We start from the raw sequence: 16614 nt of genomic DNA on the forward strand, positions 1-16614 counted from the left end.
ATTCCTCGGCACAGGGAGCCCCACTCACACAGGAAGGGTGGGGAAGCCACTCCACCCCGGCTGGCTGCCCGCTGGTGGTCACAGCCCCTTCAGCGTGGCCGGCACGGTGGCTTTGAAACCCTCTGGGCTGAGCCTGGCCTAGAACAAGGCTGTGACTGCCTGGCCGAAGTGGTAACCAAGAGTGACATGGCCCACACGTGGCCACTGGGGACCGGGGATGGAGGTGTGGGCAGCTGAGCCTGGCGCAGAGCACCGCAGATTCTTTCTGGGCTGGCCATGGGTGCCAAGGCCCCAGGGGATCCAGAGAGCTCGGTGGCCACGAGGGGCTTGCTTGAGATTGGGTGACAGACGCCCTGCAGCACCAGCAATGCCTTTCAGCCCCTGCCCCAAAAGGGACGGCACAGCCCCGCAGTGCCTGGCTCCGTCACAACATGGGGAAACACATCAGCTGGAGAAGACAGGGAAGAGATAACAAGAGGCTACAGCATTCGTCCTCCCCACTAACCCGGCCTGGAGGAGGCTCAGGGCTCACAGCAGAGTCCTCCAAGCTGTCCCCCTGCCCTGGGCAGTCTCCTTTGCTGGCTCTCCTTATTTTTCAGCTGCTCTGACAATTAATCAGAGCCACTCCTACGGGATCCTGGCCCTCTGAAGCTGCCAGTCCCTATCCAAATGGATTTTAAATGTTTGCATCATGCTCCAGTCTCTTTGCTTTGCCCCTGAAGAAGGCCACTGCCACAGGGCCTGGAGGTGACATCTCGGCGAGAAGGTAGCACGGCCAGGGCTGATGCAGCTGCGGGCAGCCAGGGCCAGGGCTGTGTGTGTGGAGAAGAGCCCGCCTGGCTCATGGGGACCCCACCTGAACCACCCTGTGCAGGCTGGGAACACCCACCCTGCTCCGAGCTGCTTCGGTGGTGACACCGAGCTGTGCCGAGGGCCTGGAGACACTCCTGGCCCCTCCGATGACACGGGCCAGCTCTGACATCTCTCTCCCAGCAGATGTGGGGAGATGAGCAAGGGGTGATCTCTGTCCTGGGAGCGGGGCAGGTCAGACAATGAGCCTTTGGGCTACTCCAGCCCCAAGGGCAGCTCCCGGCCTGCAAACCCAAAGTGAGAGAAGGATGAAAGACACCATCTGCTCCATAAACATCTCTGTTCATAGAAAATTCAGCCTAAGAAAATGGAAACCCCTAAGTCGCTGGGGAACTGGAGCTCTGCTCCTCATGGGGCTGAGCCTGGCCAGGAGCTGCGCTTGCTCGGCTCAGAGCCCTCCACTCCACCTGGGCGCAGTACTTCTCAGGGATGCCGGAGGCTCTGCAGAGGAAAGAAATCATCAGGCACCCTCTGCTACACCGGAGCCAAGCTTTAGGACTGTGGCCCTGGAGCAGGTCCTGCTTGATGAGGATGCAAAGGAACCTGTGAGGTGGCCCAGGGGTCAGGAGATGGTGGGAAGCCAGGAGGGACTTAGGGACATGCAGGGAACCAGGGAAATAAGTGGCCACTGGCAGCACATCACCTGAGCTCCTGCATCTTCTGCTGCTTGAGCTGGGCGATGCGCTGGCTGCGCTGGCGGGCCTCCTCCTCCAGCCGCTGGCACTCCTCGAAGGTGGCCACCCGCTCCTGTGCCAGCTGCTGCTGACGCTCCCGCATCTGGCGCCGGACATCATTAGCATGGGCGAGCTGCAGACCTGCCCTCCGTGCTTCCTCCGCCTTCTCCTTCTCCATCTGCTCCCGCTGGGCCCTGTGGGAGAGCTCAGGGCAGATGAAAGGCCCCGCTTCAGCCCCTGTATGTGCCAATAACCTGCCCACGGGGCCTCGGCCAGCACCAGAGCCACCGACGGTGCTGACTTGTCGCTGCCCCTTGAAAGCCCCCTGCCACCGTCTCACCCATCCCTTGGCCCCATTTCGCAAGGCAGGGCCCGGCCATCTCGCCGGTGAGCTCCTAGCACTTGTCCCTCTCACCTGAGGATCCTCTCGAACTCGTGGCGGTCCTGCTGCACCTGCATGGCCATGCTGTGCTCCCGCTGGGCAATCTGCTCCAGGCGGCTCCGCTTCAGCATCTGCTCCATCTCGGCCTTCCTCTGCGCCACCTCCTTCTCCTTGCGCCGCCACTCTCGCTCAGCAGCCTCTTGGCTGCGCTTGGCCCTCAGCGCGTCCTGCCAAAGAGCGACAGCGGTGACGCCGGAGGGGTCGTGGAGGGCTTCCCTCAGGGGGGGTAAGTATGGAAGCACATGACTGTGGTTTTGCCTCTCTCCCAGCGCTACGGCCAGTCCTGCTCCAGGACATCACCTGGCTCCAGGTGCTGGTCCAGACCTGCAACGTCCCAGTAGACCCACCACATCCACGAGAGCTTCCACTTTGCTGGGGTGGTGACGAGGAAGGTGGCGACAAGGAAGGTGGCCAGTGAGCCAGCACGGGAGCACATCGTGTGTCAGCAAGCCTCTCACCTGCTCTGCCTGGTGGTCCTGGGCCCTCTCTTGCATGGCCCTCAAGCGTGCCGTCTCCTTCTCCTTCTCCCGACGGATTCTCTCCTGCTCAGCTTCGAACTCGGCCTCACGCTCCTGCATCAGACAGAGCCTCATGACAACTCCCTGCAGCACCTCTGCTGCCTGCTGAACCTATGCCAGTGCTGCACACACTCAGTCTATTACCATTTTCTGTCTCTGGTACTCAAGCACTCGTTCGTCCGCCATCTTCTCCTGCTCCCGCTGCTCCTCCCTGCGCCGCTGGTTCTCGTCGTTGATGCATTTAATCTCAGCCTGGATTTTCTTCTGTTGCTCCTGTCTCCGCTCCAAGTCCTGAAAACAGTGCAGAGGGTCCAAGAGTGACAGGACAAGCACCGCAGCACAGAGCGCTCCCTCTGCTCCTCCCTGTGTGTCTTCCTGAGGGACCACCAGCACACTCAGGGTGAGGGAGGGCTCAGCGGCTTGGGTCACTTTCTGAGCGTGCCTGAACTTCCCCAAAAGACCAGAGCTTTAATTCTGTCGACTGTTGTCTCCACACACCAAGTCTGACTTACCCAGCACTGGGTCATGCTTCCAACAAGGTGAAAAATCTAACTCTAGCCCCCTCTGCTCCCCAGCAGGTCACTGGTCGCACCTTCAGGTCCTCGATCTTCAGCTGCTCCAAATACTCCAGCAGCTCCTGCGCCTCCTGGTCCCGTTGCTCAGCTCTCATAGCCTGCTCCTCCGCATTCTGCTCCATCTGCTTCACAAGCTCCTGCCTCCCTCTGGAAAGAAGAGAGTGGAAGGTTTCCCTCCGTCTCCGTCCCGCTCCCAGAAGCAGAAATGCCAGCACGGACATTGGATGGTCTTTTTGCTGCCTTATGCTGCCCAGTCCAGTCACTGTGACGGGGAGGTGTGCTGCCGTGTGAAGCTCGCAGCCATAGGTTATCCCAGCTCCTGCACGAGGCCTGGGAAGAGGACGGATGCTTCTGCGGGGAAGAGGGACCCTTTTGCAAACCTGATCAGCTCCTGCTTCCTCCTGCACTCCAGTTCCTCCTGCATCTCCTCGGCCTTTTTCCTCTCCACCTCCATCATCTTGGCCAGGCGCTTCTCTTCTTCTGCCAGCTCTTTTGCAATGAGCTGCTTCTCAAGGATCTGCATGTCGCGGATCATGTGGCACTTGGCACCGAGGATCAGCTGTGGGGACAAAAGGTCTCCCTGGTCTCTGAGCCAGACTTGGCAGCGGCAGCAGGGACAGACACACAGACAAGGAGGGGGAAAAGGGGAGGAGAGGAAGACCCTGGGCAGCAACAAGTAGAGCAGGGTTTAGGTCTAGAGTGGCCAGGTGGAGCTCACAGGGGCTCTCAGCAGCCTGTCTGAGCAGGCAGCTCAGGCAGGTCTTAACATCTGCAGAAGGTCCTGCAGTGCAGGGTGACACGAGGGAGCCCCTGGCCCTACCTCGCTGAACTCCTTGATCTCATCTTCCTGCTCCAAGCGCATCCTGCTCGCCCGCTGCAGCAGGTACTGGGCCCGCTCCCGCGCCTCCTCCTCCAGCTCACTCAGCTTCCCCGTCTGCTGCTGCAGGACAGCCTTTTGCTTCACCGCGCTCTTGCGCTCGCTCACTGCCTCCTGGGGGGACAGGCAGGGCTGCTGAAAGCTGGATGCCTTCCCGGGGCAGCCCTGCGAGGCTGAGCTTGCCCGAGGGTGCTGCAGGGCGACCTCACTCATGAGGGGCACTCTCCACTGCACTGCGTCCCTGGCATGGAGCTGAGGGGCACGGCAGGCTCCTCCAGCTGTGGCACAGGGGCTGCGTAGCCCCTTCCCACACCCCTGTTAAGACACTCCACTCCCTTTGCAGGGTGGCGGAAATGCAACACAGAGGCTTCATCACAGCCTCCAGGGTCACCGCGGGCTGGGGGAGCAACCAGTGAGGGACTGCTGGATGCAACCAGTGTGGGATTCCTTCCCCACCCATGGACTGGGCAAGCCCAGGGATCCCACACAGCCCTTCCTGGGCTAGGGATCAGAGGAGACCCGAGACACACAGCCATGCTGCCTCCCCTGCACGCTGCCCCAGCAGCAATGGGCGCACCAAAACGTGAGTGAAAGAGGGATGAAGGTGGTGGCCCCTGAGCAGAGCTCTGGGGACAGCCCCAGCTGGCATGTCTCTCATCCACAAGGTTGGCTCTACCTGCATGCATCCATCTCCACCCACAGCCCAAGACCTGTCAGCAAGCAGGGAAAGAAGGGGCAGGAGGGGAAGCGCCTACGAGAATGGCTTCCTTCTCTGCTTTGAGGGCTGCCAGCTTGGCCTCACGCTCCTCCTTGGTCAGGACTCGAGCTGCTTCTTTAATGCGCTGGAAATCCTCCTGGCCAATAATGAGGGATGCTGCTGGGTTCTCTGCAGGGATGCTGAGCACAGAGAGAGAGCAGTCAGTGGCGTGGAGTCTCCGACAGCTCCCTCCGTTCCCTGCCCCGCTGACCTCCCTGCCTGGCCATGGGACCTGCCTGGGCTGCCCTCACCAGGGGCAGCTCCGTGACCAGGAGTCACCGGAGAGCAATGCAGGAAGCGCCTGAGCTGTGGGGACCCGACTCTCCCGGTCGGGGGGGCAGGAAGAAACAGAAAGTGCAGTGAAAGCAGCACCACGCTGTGATGCACGGGGACAGGATGCTCAGCAGGGTGGCCAGGGGCCTCCCGGGAAAACCCCAAAATGTTCAGCATGGGCCTAGTCAGCCCCAATAAAAAAATGCTGAAAGTATTTCAGTCCGACTTGACTTTCCCAGCCCTCATTTGGGAAAATTTTGACCACTGCCCTGACCCCTTTTCCAGTGACATGCTGCTCATCCCTGCCCTTAGACTGACTGTTGCTGCTCCTGCGTGCCGGATTGAAACCTCTGCTCCATGCGGACAGATTTTGGGGAGCAGAAGCTGCCTTTTCACTCTGCTTAACGACACTCAGCCTGATCCAGCTCCAGATCTGCACAGCACAGCTCGGCTTTGGGTCTGCTGACCCGGGAATCCACCCGGCACAAGATGAAGAAACACCACACTGCCCAAACACAGAGCACCCTCTCCCCTCCCAGCACTGGCAGGTGTCCCTCCAGCCGTCACCCCGGCTCTGCAGGACACTGCAGAGCTACGAACTCTGCCCGTGACTCACGCTGTGGTTTAGAGGAAATCACCGAAGCTCTTGGTGCCCCCATTTCCCCACTTGTAAAAATGTGGATAATAATATGGGGCTGTTTTCCAGGGGAGTTGTAAGGAGTTAATTACTCTTTGTATTACTCAGATACCATGGTGACGCGTGTGGTGTAGGAGCATATATTAACCAAATGCATAGAGCACTTTGAAGATGTTCAGGACTAAGAATTTACTCATTATTATTGCGTGTCACCTTTCATCCACCCTTGTGAATATGAACAGATACCTGTATAATGATTGTTCAAGAGCTGCATCACAGCATCGGATTCCAGGACGCTTTAAAGAATGGCTAATGGTCACAACGGCACTAATAAATGTAATGATACAGTGGCCACTGCTTTAGTCGTCTCAGTATTTGGGTGACCAGCCTGGGATGTCTAGGGCCTGATTTTCAGGAATTAAACCAGCACAAACAGTTTCCATTAGCTTCAGCTGGAGCTGTGGCCGTGCGACACATCTGGAAATTGGCCCTCAGCTTCGTCAGCAGGGCTAAGTAAGAACGTGAACGTATAAAACCAGGTGCCAGCCTCGAAAGCCTGAACCAGTGCCTCTGTGCCATTTCACTCTCCACAAAACCCAAACCCGAACCATCTGCGGGGCGGGTGTCACGTTTTATGGGGTGTAAGAGCATTACTCGGAGGTTCAAAACAGGAAACGAAGATGAACCTCGCACTGAGCGACAACTACAAGGAAAATTTAGGGAGGTCAAAATGAGGCTAAATTGGAGCTGGCTGGGATAATGGCCCTATTCTCGTCTATGTGCTGCAGGCTCTTAACGAGGTGTAGTAATTAGGGCCAGGGTTCTTACAGTTCAACCTTGCTTATAAAACATCCCTGTAGAGAAACACACAGCTCCTGGTGCGCAGGGGCTGCAGGCGATGCTCCGCTGCCTTTCTCACACGGGGCTTTTCAGTGTCGGGGCATGGGAGGCAGCGTTTGATATGTGATGGGGGGCAGGTGCCACCCTGGGGGGCTGTTCAGCCCAGAAGGAGCTTTTCTAGCTGCTGAGAAGGTTTTATGTTGCTTTTTACTGGTTCTTATGATGATTCAGTGCCTCTGTGAAATGCCTGGTGCTCAGCACTCGCTGGCTCCATTGCCACCCAAGCCAGGCGTATTGAAGTGCTGCTGTCCATCCCTCCTCCCCTGAGATGTCCCGGCAAACAGCAGGACAAGCTCTGTGCACCGAGACAGTGCTGTGACAGACACAACAGGTCCCAAAAGCTCCTCAGAGCTGCTGCTCGGGCACAGACTTACACGAGGTCACGGATGAAGTCCTTGGTGACGAGACGGATGGTCTCGGGCTTGTGTCTGCCAGCAGGTGACACTTTCGGGGCAGTCTGCACATCCTGAAGGATCACAATGGGGCTGCCAAAGCGCGACTGCTGCAGGCTCTGCAAGAAAGGACGGTGTTTCCTACGGCTTTCCTGCCACCGCCCTGTGCTCAGCTCTCTGCCCCCGGCTCCTGGGCACAGAGGTGCTCTGTGCACGAGAGGCCCCAGGTTCCCATGAGCTCGGGATGCTTTCCGACAAACACCCTCTCACACCACCAAGACCAGCAAAGTCTGGGCACTGGAAGGGTTTTTTTGCCTCAGCAGCCCCAGCTCCAAATGAGTGAGGGGAGAGGACATGGGGAGAACCAAAAATACCTCTAGAGCTGTTTTCACTATAAAAATCTGGGCATCAGTCTCTCACCCAGATCTGAACTACATGATGAGCTGATAGCTGCTTGCTCAAGGCAAGACCGCACAAATGCTCAAGCATCATCTTGGCTACCTTGAGCTGGTGGCAGCTGCCCCTGCCCTGCTCACCCGTGGCCACCGGCACCTCTGTCCCGCTGAGCCCCACAGACTCAGGCAAAACCAACCCAGACTGACCCAAACTCGCTGGGGGCTGGCAGGGGTGTCCTGGGGAAGAGGAAGCGGGGACAGCTCGAGGTCTGGCCTTGCAGGGCGATCAGCCGGCCCACGGCACTGGGCAGAAACCAGTCCTCCCAGTACAGCTGGTCCCTTTGCTCGAGTCGAGACTGCCACCTAGTGAAGCATCCCCTGGCTGCGGGGTGATTCGGGGACCCCGCTCCGCACCCCCCGGGCAGGGTGGGCGCTGGGTGCCCCTGGAGGGGTGGGAGCAGCAGAAGGATGTCCTGAACACGCGTGGGGCCACCCCACGGGAACCTGCGATCGGGCTGCAGGGTCTCCAATAGACAGGAGCAGGCGTTCCGTCCACCCTGGGGTGAAGCCCTGCCGGGGCCGCTGACAATCCCATGGCAAGGAGCATTTCGGAGCAGGCCCTGGTCTGCAGAGCAAAGCGCCAGCAGCTGAGCGGAACAGTCCCCGGCCAGAAGACCCGAGCCCAGGAGGACAGGTTTGGCTTCCCAAGTCCAAGGTTGCTTCCCCAAGCCCAACCACAGCGTAGGCGTCCCAGCGAAATCCTCACCCGGGTCAGGGAACCGCAAGAGCTAATCTAAGGTACACACAGATGTGTGGTTTCCCTTGTACTTCTATTTGCCAGTTCAGCTTTAAAATCCTAAGCGACTGCTGGAACAAATCCTACAGCCGGCCAGGCGCTGAGCAGTTCCCTGGGAACTTGCTGCTGGCAATATTTCCATTTTACGGGTCTGATGACCCCGAACCACGGGCTCTCCCGCAGCCCAGCACGGCAGCTACCAGAGCAGCTTCCCAGCCACTGTGGGCCCCAAGTGTGAGCTGTTGAATTAAAGGGTTTGGCACTGAAACACCCATGCAAACAAAGATAATAGTGTTATTCACCGCAGCCAGCTTGCATGTTGTCCCCAAAGCCAGGAGAACTCCTTGGACTAGACCTGGATTAATCTCAAGGAACTCAATTAACACCCATACGAGCGTTACGACATTTTTATCTAACTGCCTTGAAGGCCTCTGAGATAACAGATCATAAACCTGCCCGGGGCTCCTTGGCTCGCAGGGCATCCGAGGCACACGGACCTGGCAGCCCTGGAGCAGGTCGCTTGCTGGGAGTGCTCCCAACCCAGTCCCCACAAGGCAAACTGTCCGCACAGCCTCCAGTTGGGAGCGGAGGTAATCTTCATTACATGCTTCCTTCCTCTCCTCTGAAAAGCCAAAGGGTTTTGGCAAGTCTCTTTGGACAGATTTGTTTCAAGCGACAAGACCCAGGAGAGGAAATTACAGCCGCAAACACACACCCCCGCGGAGGGACAAGTGCCTTGAACACAGCAAGGTCCCCTCATGGCAGCCAGCCACCCACCACAGCCCTAGCGGAGATACCCCCAATGTTTTATCAGCTGAAGAGACAGCAAACGCGAGATGGCCCAAACTCCCAGCAGCGTCCAGCTTGGGCCTTGTACCTTGATCTGTTCCAAAGACGACACAAAGGGTGGGGAGAGCCAGCGGCTGCAGCCATAAACCCAACCTGCCATGGGGAGAGCACCTGGGAGAGTCGATAAAGGAGGTGGGGGAAGCAGCAGCAGGGGAAGGACGTCCAAAACATCACCCTTGCCTGGAAAATGCCATCGTCCACCACGGTGGCAGCAGCTGCAGCTCTCCCCTGGGCTCTCTTGTGGGAGCCGTGGACAGTGTGGAGGAAGCGAGCCTTTTCCTTCCAAGACCAGAGAGGAAAGAGCTGTTGCTCTTTGTTTATCTCCTCTCTCAATGGCCAGGGCATCCGGCCAGGAGGTCAGAGACCTGCTGCAGTTCTGCCTTGTCTCCAAGGGGACTGATTTCGTAGCTCCCTGATGAAAGTCTACATATGTTGGCAATGAGCTGCTCTGGAAGCTTCCAGCCCCTGCTCCAAGGACTCCAATGATATACCCCACATGAAATAACTGCTGTCTAACGCACAGATTCCGTAGCACCAGCTCCTCTCCTTTACCGAGTGTCTCACCTCCTGAGCCTCCTTTATCTCACTAATTAACTAATTACCCTGTGAAAAGTGGAAGCTTGCGGCATCAAGGAGGACGGAGGCACATGCAGCCCCTGGTCTGCTGGCCTTGGCATCCTCCCAGGAGGCAGGCATGGATTTTGCACCCTCCCAGAAGGAACTGAACCTCAGGCTCCCACAGCAGGGCAAGGAATTAAGAGCGTGGAGGTGGCAGGGCCTGGGGAGGGCTGTCGAAGGGTGCGACAGCGTCCCTCACCTGGGAGGTTTGGAAAACAGGGACCATGGAGGCAATACGGTGGAGAAGAGCCTCCGGCGATCCAGCCAGTGTGAGCAGGGCGGGATGAGGGCCGGCAGAAGAGATGCGGGGCGCCGAGGCACCGGGAGCTCCCTGCCCGGAGGGTGCCCGAGCCGGGGCTGAGGAGCACCGGGCAGGACCCCAGCACCACAGTGCCCGGGAGGGATGGGGCTGGCTCCGGCCTAGGGAGGTGCCGGCCACCCCAACCCCCGCCGTGGCCCCGGCCGGTGCAGGGGGTCGGGCAGCCGGTGGTGCCCCCCCGGTATCCCGGCCCCCTTACCCGGCTCTCCCCGAACAGCAGCTCATCCACGGCGGTGCTCCGGGCCCTCCTCCCGTACCGGCGGCGGGGCTGGCTGGGGGCACGCCTGGGGGGTGCGGGGACGCTGGCGGGCTGCGGGGGGAGAGGGGCCGTGAACGGGCTGCGGCGGGGGGGACGCCGGGAGGAGGGCCCGGGCCCAGCGCACCGCGACAGGCCGCGCTCACCATCCCGCTCCGCTCGGCGGCCGCCGACCGCCGCCATGGCAACGCCCCCCCCCCCCGCTCCCCTGGCAACCGCCGCGCGGGCGGGGCGTTCTCGAGCGTGCGCACGGGGGCGGGGCTGAGGCCGGAGGGCCGCGCTGGGCGGCGGGAGGGCACTCTATGGTGGGGGGCGCGGGGTGTATGGGGGGGTGTGTGTGTCCACGCGCGGGTTGGTGCGCGCGGGGGCTGCGTGCAGGCCGCCCGCGTGGCCGGGCACACCCCGCGCGCACACCCGCAGGCTAACGCGCGTACCTGTGCGCACCGACAGCTGAGGCCCACGCGTGTGCGCACGGGTGGGCTCGCGCGGACCGGCACGTATCTGTGCACACGGGCCGTCCCACACGCGTGGGGGCTGCCGCGGGGAGCCAGGCAGAGCCGTGGCCCGTGCCCAGCCACGCCCTTCGCCCCCCGCACCCCCCTCCCGGGGGCCGGCAGGGAGTCAGCAGAGACTGCCCCGCCCCTCCCAGACACGGCCCCGCCCCTCCAGCCCCGCCCCCTCATGCTGGCCCCGCCCCTCCACGTGGCCTCCTGCCGCCATGCTGTGGGGCGAGGCAGGGGGGTCCTTGCACCCCTAGGCTGGGGCCCCCCAACCACCCCCGGGCCCGGGTCCCCCCACCCCCCTCACTGCCGGGGCCTCCCCTCCCCGAGATGCCCCGTGCCCCCCCGCCAGCCCGGGGCCACCCCCATCACGACTGCCCAGGCATGGAAAGAAGAAGAGCCGTTTATTGGGGTGCGGGGGGGGGGTGCCCCCCCAGCACAGCGGCGGGGCTGGGGGGGCACCGCAGCCTCCAAGGCACTGGAGGGGGGGAGGGTTGTGCAGGCACAGTGGCACGCGGGGCAGCACAGCAGCCCCCCCCCCAGCCCGTGCCCAGCCAAATAATAATAATAAAAAAAGACTTTGGTCCTGGAAATACTGGCAGGGGGGCGGGTGCCCGGGCTGGGGGGCACCCAGCTGGTCCGCGGGGGTGGGGGGGCTAAGGCAGTTTGGGGGCCGGCCCCGGGGGGCCCCTCGCAGACAGGGCCCTTGGGGGACCGTGCTGGGGGCAGCCGGGGGGCAGTGCGGGTGCTCAGAGGATCTGGCGGGGCATGCCGTAGCCTGTCATGCCGGCCTGCGAGGCGCCCCGGTTGGTGCCCATCTGCAGCCCGATGACGCTCTGGCCCTCCTTCAGCTTGTCCTCGGAGAAGACGCGCCGGTTCTCCTGTGACTTCCTGCAGGCACGGCGGGTGTCAGCATCCCTGTGGGACCCCACAGCCTGGCACCCCCCCCAAGCACCCACCACCTACTTGGGGAACCAGTTGGGGTCTCCCACGAAGAGCCCGTCACCCTTGGCCACAGCCAGGCTGCCCAGGTTCATCAGGGTCCTCTGCACGCATGCCATGTTCTTCCCTGCAAGGCCCCAGGCAGGCTCAGTCCCGTCCCCATCCATCCCTATCCCCGTCGCCCACACCCACCCAGCCGCTCACCCTCCCAGAGGTCAACGGTCTGGAAGATGTCGGTGGCGGCAATGCCGTAGCGCTCGGCTGCCTGCAGGAACTGCGAGATCTGCTCCATCTGCTTGAAGGCCATGGCAGACGCCTGGATCTTGGCCACCGGCCCCTGGCCCCGCGGGTGCAGGCTGTTGATGAGCTGGCACAGCACCTGGCCGGGAGGGAGCCGGGGGTCAGGTGGTGTGGCACGGCAGCCCCCAGCACCAGCCAGCCCTGGGGGTACTCACGGTGCCATCCTTCAGCCACTGCTGGAAGCCGTCCCTGCCGGGTGCCGGCTGCGCAACATCCCCGCCACACTGCGCCAGGATCCATCGCACCAGGACCTGCTCCAGCTCGGGGTCGTACTGCCGGTCGATCTTCTGCTGCACCTCCCGGCTGAGGCCGTACGACGGTCCCCGGTTTGCCATGCTGACGGCGGGGGGGGTCTGCAGAGATCAGACCCCCATCAGTGGCTCTGGTGCCACCGGGGCATCCGGCACGGGACAGACATGGACCCGTGCCTGCAGTGTGGTGGAGCCTCTCAGGACAGCGGGTGACAGCAGGCACGGTAGCTGCTCCCCAGCAGCGTGGCAGAGCCCCATCCTGCCTGGCCAGGCTGTCTGGACGTCCGGTGCAGAGCCTTATCGGCCGTGCCAGGCACTGCCCAGGCTCTGCTCTGCCCTGCCTGCTTCCTGCCCAGCCAGCCAGGAGCGGGTGCTAGGCCTGTGCCCACCCGAGGGCGATGGGGCAATTTGGCTCTGGGCAAGGCGAGCAGCACCGTGGCCCCTCAGTGCTGGGGCCAGACCCCCTGCCCCAAGCATCCCTGTCCCCGCGGCTCGGCCCTGCCAGGCACACGCGGACTTGGCAGGCACTCACTGCCAGTCGAAGCTTGTTTGCGAAGCTCACCCGTTTGCTCGGGCCGGGTGCCAGATCCGGGACAGGGCCCGGGGCTGCCGGCAGGAGTGCCCCCACCCTGGCAGGGGAGCTGGACCTGGCGGGTCCCGTGGCCAGGCACTGCCCTTGCCAAGGTGCCACTGGAGCTGGTGCCACCCATGCTGGGAAGGATGGAGGTTGTGCAAGGTGCCCACGGGGGGGACATGAGTGGATCAGCTCTGCCCTGCCCATGCAGCTGGGGTGCTCCAAACCCTGGGGTGGTCTGGACCCTCTCTGCCCATCAGCGATGTGGTGGGCACGTGGGGCTGCCTCCCGCGCCCAGTCCCGCACCCCTGGCGTTTGGGGGGCACCCTGGCATGCAGAAGCAGGAGCATGTGCTGCTCCCCCCAGGGGTGCGGATGCCCCTGCCAGCCCCAGTGCTGTGCCACATCTGGGGACATGTGGCAGCTGCCGGCCTGGGGCAGCCCAGCCCACACCGGGGGGGGGACCAGGCTCAGTTTGGGACAGAGCTCGACCCTGTCACATGCTTGGCTTCAGGCTCGGGGCTCCTGTCACCAGGAGCAGCCAGGGGACGAGCCACCCCAGCTCTTCAGGACAGGAGGAAAATCAGCCCCAAGCCCCCAGAGAAGCCGGCAGCAGCAGCGGGACAGCCGTGCGAAGCCTCAGTGCTGTGGCCACTCTGCAACCGCAGACCGCCCTGGGCCAGCTGCACGTCCCCCCAAAGCTGTCAGCTGCCATGGGCTCCCCGAGGTGAGGGCTGGGGTGCGGGCAGCCCCCGGAGGGAGGGAGCCGGCTTCCCCGGAGCGTGGGGAGCGCCCGGCCAGGGGCCAAGCCGGTTGGGAAACAAAGAGGAGCTGAAATTCGTGCAGACAGGGCTGATTTCCCGACACAGCTGGGGCTTGCCCAGACGGGAGGGGAGGGCCGGACCCAGCCCAGCTGCGCCACTGCCGCGCTGGGGACCCCAGGGACACCGCGGGAAGGGGCTGCACCCAGCCCGGCCGGGGCACGGCCACCCTGGGAGCCCACGGCAGCCCCGGGGGCAGCAGGGAGAGGACCATGCCCAGGCCAGCAGGGGCACGGCCAACCTGGGGACCCTCCAGGCATCCCGGGGGCAGCGGGGAGGGGATCCCAGCTGGGATACAGCCACCCGGGTGCCCCCAGAGATAGCCTGGGGACCCCACAGATCTCCTAGGGCCATCCGGGAGGGGACTATACCCAACCCAGCTGGGAGCAAGCCACCCTGGGGACCCCATAGACACCCCCTCCCCCAGTGCCAGTAGGGAGGGGACCCCAGCCGGCAGAGGGCCACCCTGGGGACCCCCGAGACACCCCGGGGGCAGCAGGGAGGGGACTGCACCCAGGGCACGGCCACCGTGGGGTCCCAAAGACCCCTAAGACCAGGGGGGAGGGGACCCCCGGCTGGGACAGAGCCGCCCTGGGGACCCCGCAGGCACCAGGGGGGCACCGGGGAGAGGACTGGACCCAGCCTGGCCGGGACACGACCACGCCGGGGCCAGCGAGGAGGGCACCGGGGCTCGGACGAGGCGCAGCCCCGGCGCCGGGGCCGCTGTGCCGGCTCCGAGGGACCGCAGCCCCGGGACGGACGCGCCCCCGGGGCGCCCGGAGCGGCGAGGCCGGAAGCCGCACCCGGGTCCCGCTTCCCGGGCGCGGCCGCGTGTCCCGGCGGCTCCGCGGGCGCCGCGCCCGGCCCTGCCCGGAGCCGTTACCCCGGCGGGGCGGGGCGGGGGCAGCACGGGGGACCGGTCCCGCTCCGGGCCCCCGGGGCAGCGCAGCCCCGGCCATTTTAGGGCAGATTGGCCGGTCCCGTCCCGGTCCCCATGTCCATCCCGGTCCCCATCCCGATCCCAGGTCCCTGTCCCCACCTGCCGCCCGGTGCCCGCGGGCGCTGCCCGCTGCCCGCGCCCGTCCCTACCTGCGGCGCCGATCCCGCGGTCCCGGTGCGGCAGTGGCGGATGCCGCCGCCCGCGCCCTTTTCACGGCTGATGTCAGCGCGGCCGGGGGCGGCCCGGTACCGCCCGCTCCCGGGGCGGGTCCGCCGGGCCGGGGCCGGGGCCGGGGCCGCGCCGCCACCGCGCCCCGGGCAGCCCCGCCCCGCCCCGCCCGGCGGCCCCGCGGGGAGAGGGCTCCGGCCCGGGCCGGGATGGGCAGTGGGGCCGGGGGGGGGAGGCATAGGGGGTCATGGTGGCAGTGGGGGAGAGGGTGGCTGTGGTGGCAGGGGGACAGAGGGGCTGTGTTGGGGACAAGGCAGCCGTGGTGGCAGGGGGACAGAGGGGTTTTGGTGAGGACAGGGTGGCTGTGGTGGCCGAGGTGAGGATAGGCGGGCTGTGGTGGGGACAGGGTGGCTGTGGTGGCCGAGGTGAGGATAGGGGGGCTGTGGTGGGGACAGGGGGGCTGTGGTGGCAGGGACAGAGTGGCTGTGGTAGGGACAGGCTGGCCATAGTGTTCGAGGCAATGTCAGGGTTTTGGTGGGGACAGGGTGGCTGTAGTGGCAGGGCGATATGGGGGCTGTGGTGACCATGGTGGAGACAGAGCCTGGCATGGTGGCAGTGGGGGACAAGGCTGTGATCGTGACAGGGCCCAGCTGTGGTAGCAGGGGTCACAGTCACCATGGTGGCAGGGAACGTGGTGGTGGGGACAACCAGGGCCTGGGCACGGTGGCATGAGGACAGCTCGGGGGGCTGCAGGCCCTGCAGGGACACAGTGTCCCCAGCACCCGCGCTGTCCCTGGTGGCACAGGGAGGGACGACGGCGCTTGCACAAGTCCTGTCTCCATGGGAAGCACGACCAAAACAACAAACAAAACCTCGGCCCGAAGCCACTGGCCGCCTCCGGAATGGGTGGCAGGGCCACCACCACGGAGTCCCTGCAGCCCCACCCACCCCTCAGCACCCAAAATCTGGCCTGGGCTCAGCAGCCACCCTCTTGAGCCAGCTGAAGGTGCCACTGTCCCCGGGAGCTCGGTTGTGAGGACACTGTCATGGTGGGGACTATCCTTGGAGTGCCCTGCCCTGTAGCGGCCAGTGCCCCTCCTGCACCCGTGGGTGACAAGTGGGGGGTTGTGTGTTGTCCTCGTCATCCCCTATAGCCCCCCCCCTCCGCGTTGTGGGTGTTGCCCGGGGATTTCCAGTGGGGTTTCCTGTGGCTTTGGTGACATGGGTGCATGGCTGGGGGACACGCAGTTGAGGGGACCAGGACAGGGGGTGGCACATGACCAAGGGTACTGGGGTGACCCATAGGGGGGACAAAGTCAGGGGGTGACATGGGGGTGCAGGAATAGGGGCAGGGTTAGGGGTGACAGGATGAGGGTTGCACGGTGACAGTACCCAGGGGAATAGCTTTAAGGGTGACACAGGGGCAGCACCCATGGGGGGGGGAGGGAGAAGGCCCAGGGTGACACAGAGAGCAAGAGCAGGATGATACGGGGGGACAGGTCCCATGGAGGTGACAAAGGGTGACACAGAGATCAGGAAAACAGTGACAGAGGGGCAGGATCCTGGAAGGACTTGGCCAGGGGAGGCAGGGGGTAACAGAGGACGATTTGTGGACAGGACCCCTGGGGGGCAGTGTGGGGGCAATAAGGATCCCCAGGGCCAGGGTGGCATGGGGCAGGACTCCCAGGGGTGGAACAGGGTGGCACAGGGCAGGACCCAGGGGAGTGGCACGGGGACAGGTCGGCGGGGGACAGGGCTGGGGACGGTACAGAGGTGAGGGAGTAGTATAGGGCAGGATGCTCGGGGATGCAGCCGGGGACGATGCGGGGTGACACAGGCAGGACCCCTAGGGGACAGGGGGAAGGACCTGGGGACAGGGGTGGGGCTGTTGCAGGGGACATGGGGAAACCCGGGGATACAGGGCAGGGCGAGGGGGCACGATGCGACGCGGGGCAGATCTGGGGGGACAGA

At 63.7% G+C, this 16614-nt stretch overlaps 2 protein-coding genes across 4 annotated transcripts; both read right to left on the reverse strand.

Annotated features, from left to right (window-relative positions):
• Nucleotides 1-678: 678 nt before the first annotated feature.
• CFAP45 (cilia and flagella associated protein 45) lies at nt 679-10321 on the reverse strand. Of its 3 annotated transcripts, XM_072846658.1 has the most exons (12): nt 10295-10321; nt 10092-10202; nt 6898-7034; nt 4712-4853; nt 3900-4070; nt 3460-3638; nt 3097-3226; nt 2649-2795; nt 2445-2558; nt 1960-2153; nt 1514-1738; nt 679-1311 (listed from the first exon to the last, which is right to left on the reverse strand). In XM_072846658.1, the coding sequence occupies exons 1-12, from the start codon at nt 10295-10297 to the stop codon at nt 1188-1190; spliced, it is 1677 nt and encodes a 558-aa protein (XP_072702759.1). In that variant the 5' UTR covers nt 10298-10321; the 3' UTR covers nt 679-1187. The 3 variants fall into 3 exon arrangements, with proteins under 3 accessions (XP_072702759.1, XP_072702762.1, XP_072702760.1); XM_072846661.1 differs by lacking the exons at nt 10092-10202; nt 10295-10321 and adding an exon at nt 9773-10076; XM_072846659.1 differs by lacking the exons at nt 10092-10202; nt 10295-10321 and adding an exon at nt 8984-9758.
• Nucleotides 10322-11037: 716 nt separating this feature from the next.
• On the reverse strand, nt 11038-14783 carry TAGLN2 (transgelin 2). The gene is made up of 5 exons (XM_072846803.1): nt 14625-14783; nt 12046-12243; nt 11795-11969; nt 11615-11717; nt 11038-11539 (listed from the first exon to the last, which is right to left on the reverse strand). Exons 2-5 carry the CDS (start codon nt 12223-12225, stop codon nt 11398-11400), a joined length of 600 nt encoding a protein of 199 aa, XP_072702904.1. The 5' UTR covers nt 12226-12243; nt 14625-14783; the 3' UTR covers nt 11038-11397.
• Nucleotides 14784-16614: the final 1831 nt, after the last annotated feature.

Source organism: Ciconia boyciana, chromosome 26, assembly GCF_034638445.1.
Source record: "Ciconia boyciana chromosome 26, ASM3463844v1, whole genome shotgun sequence".
NCBI classification, from domain to species: domain Eukaryota; kingdom Metazoa; phylum Chordata; class Aves; order Ciconiiformes; family Ciconiidae; genus Ciconia; species Ciconia boyciana.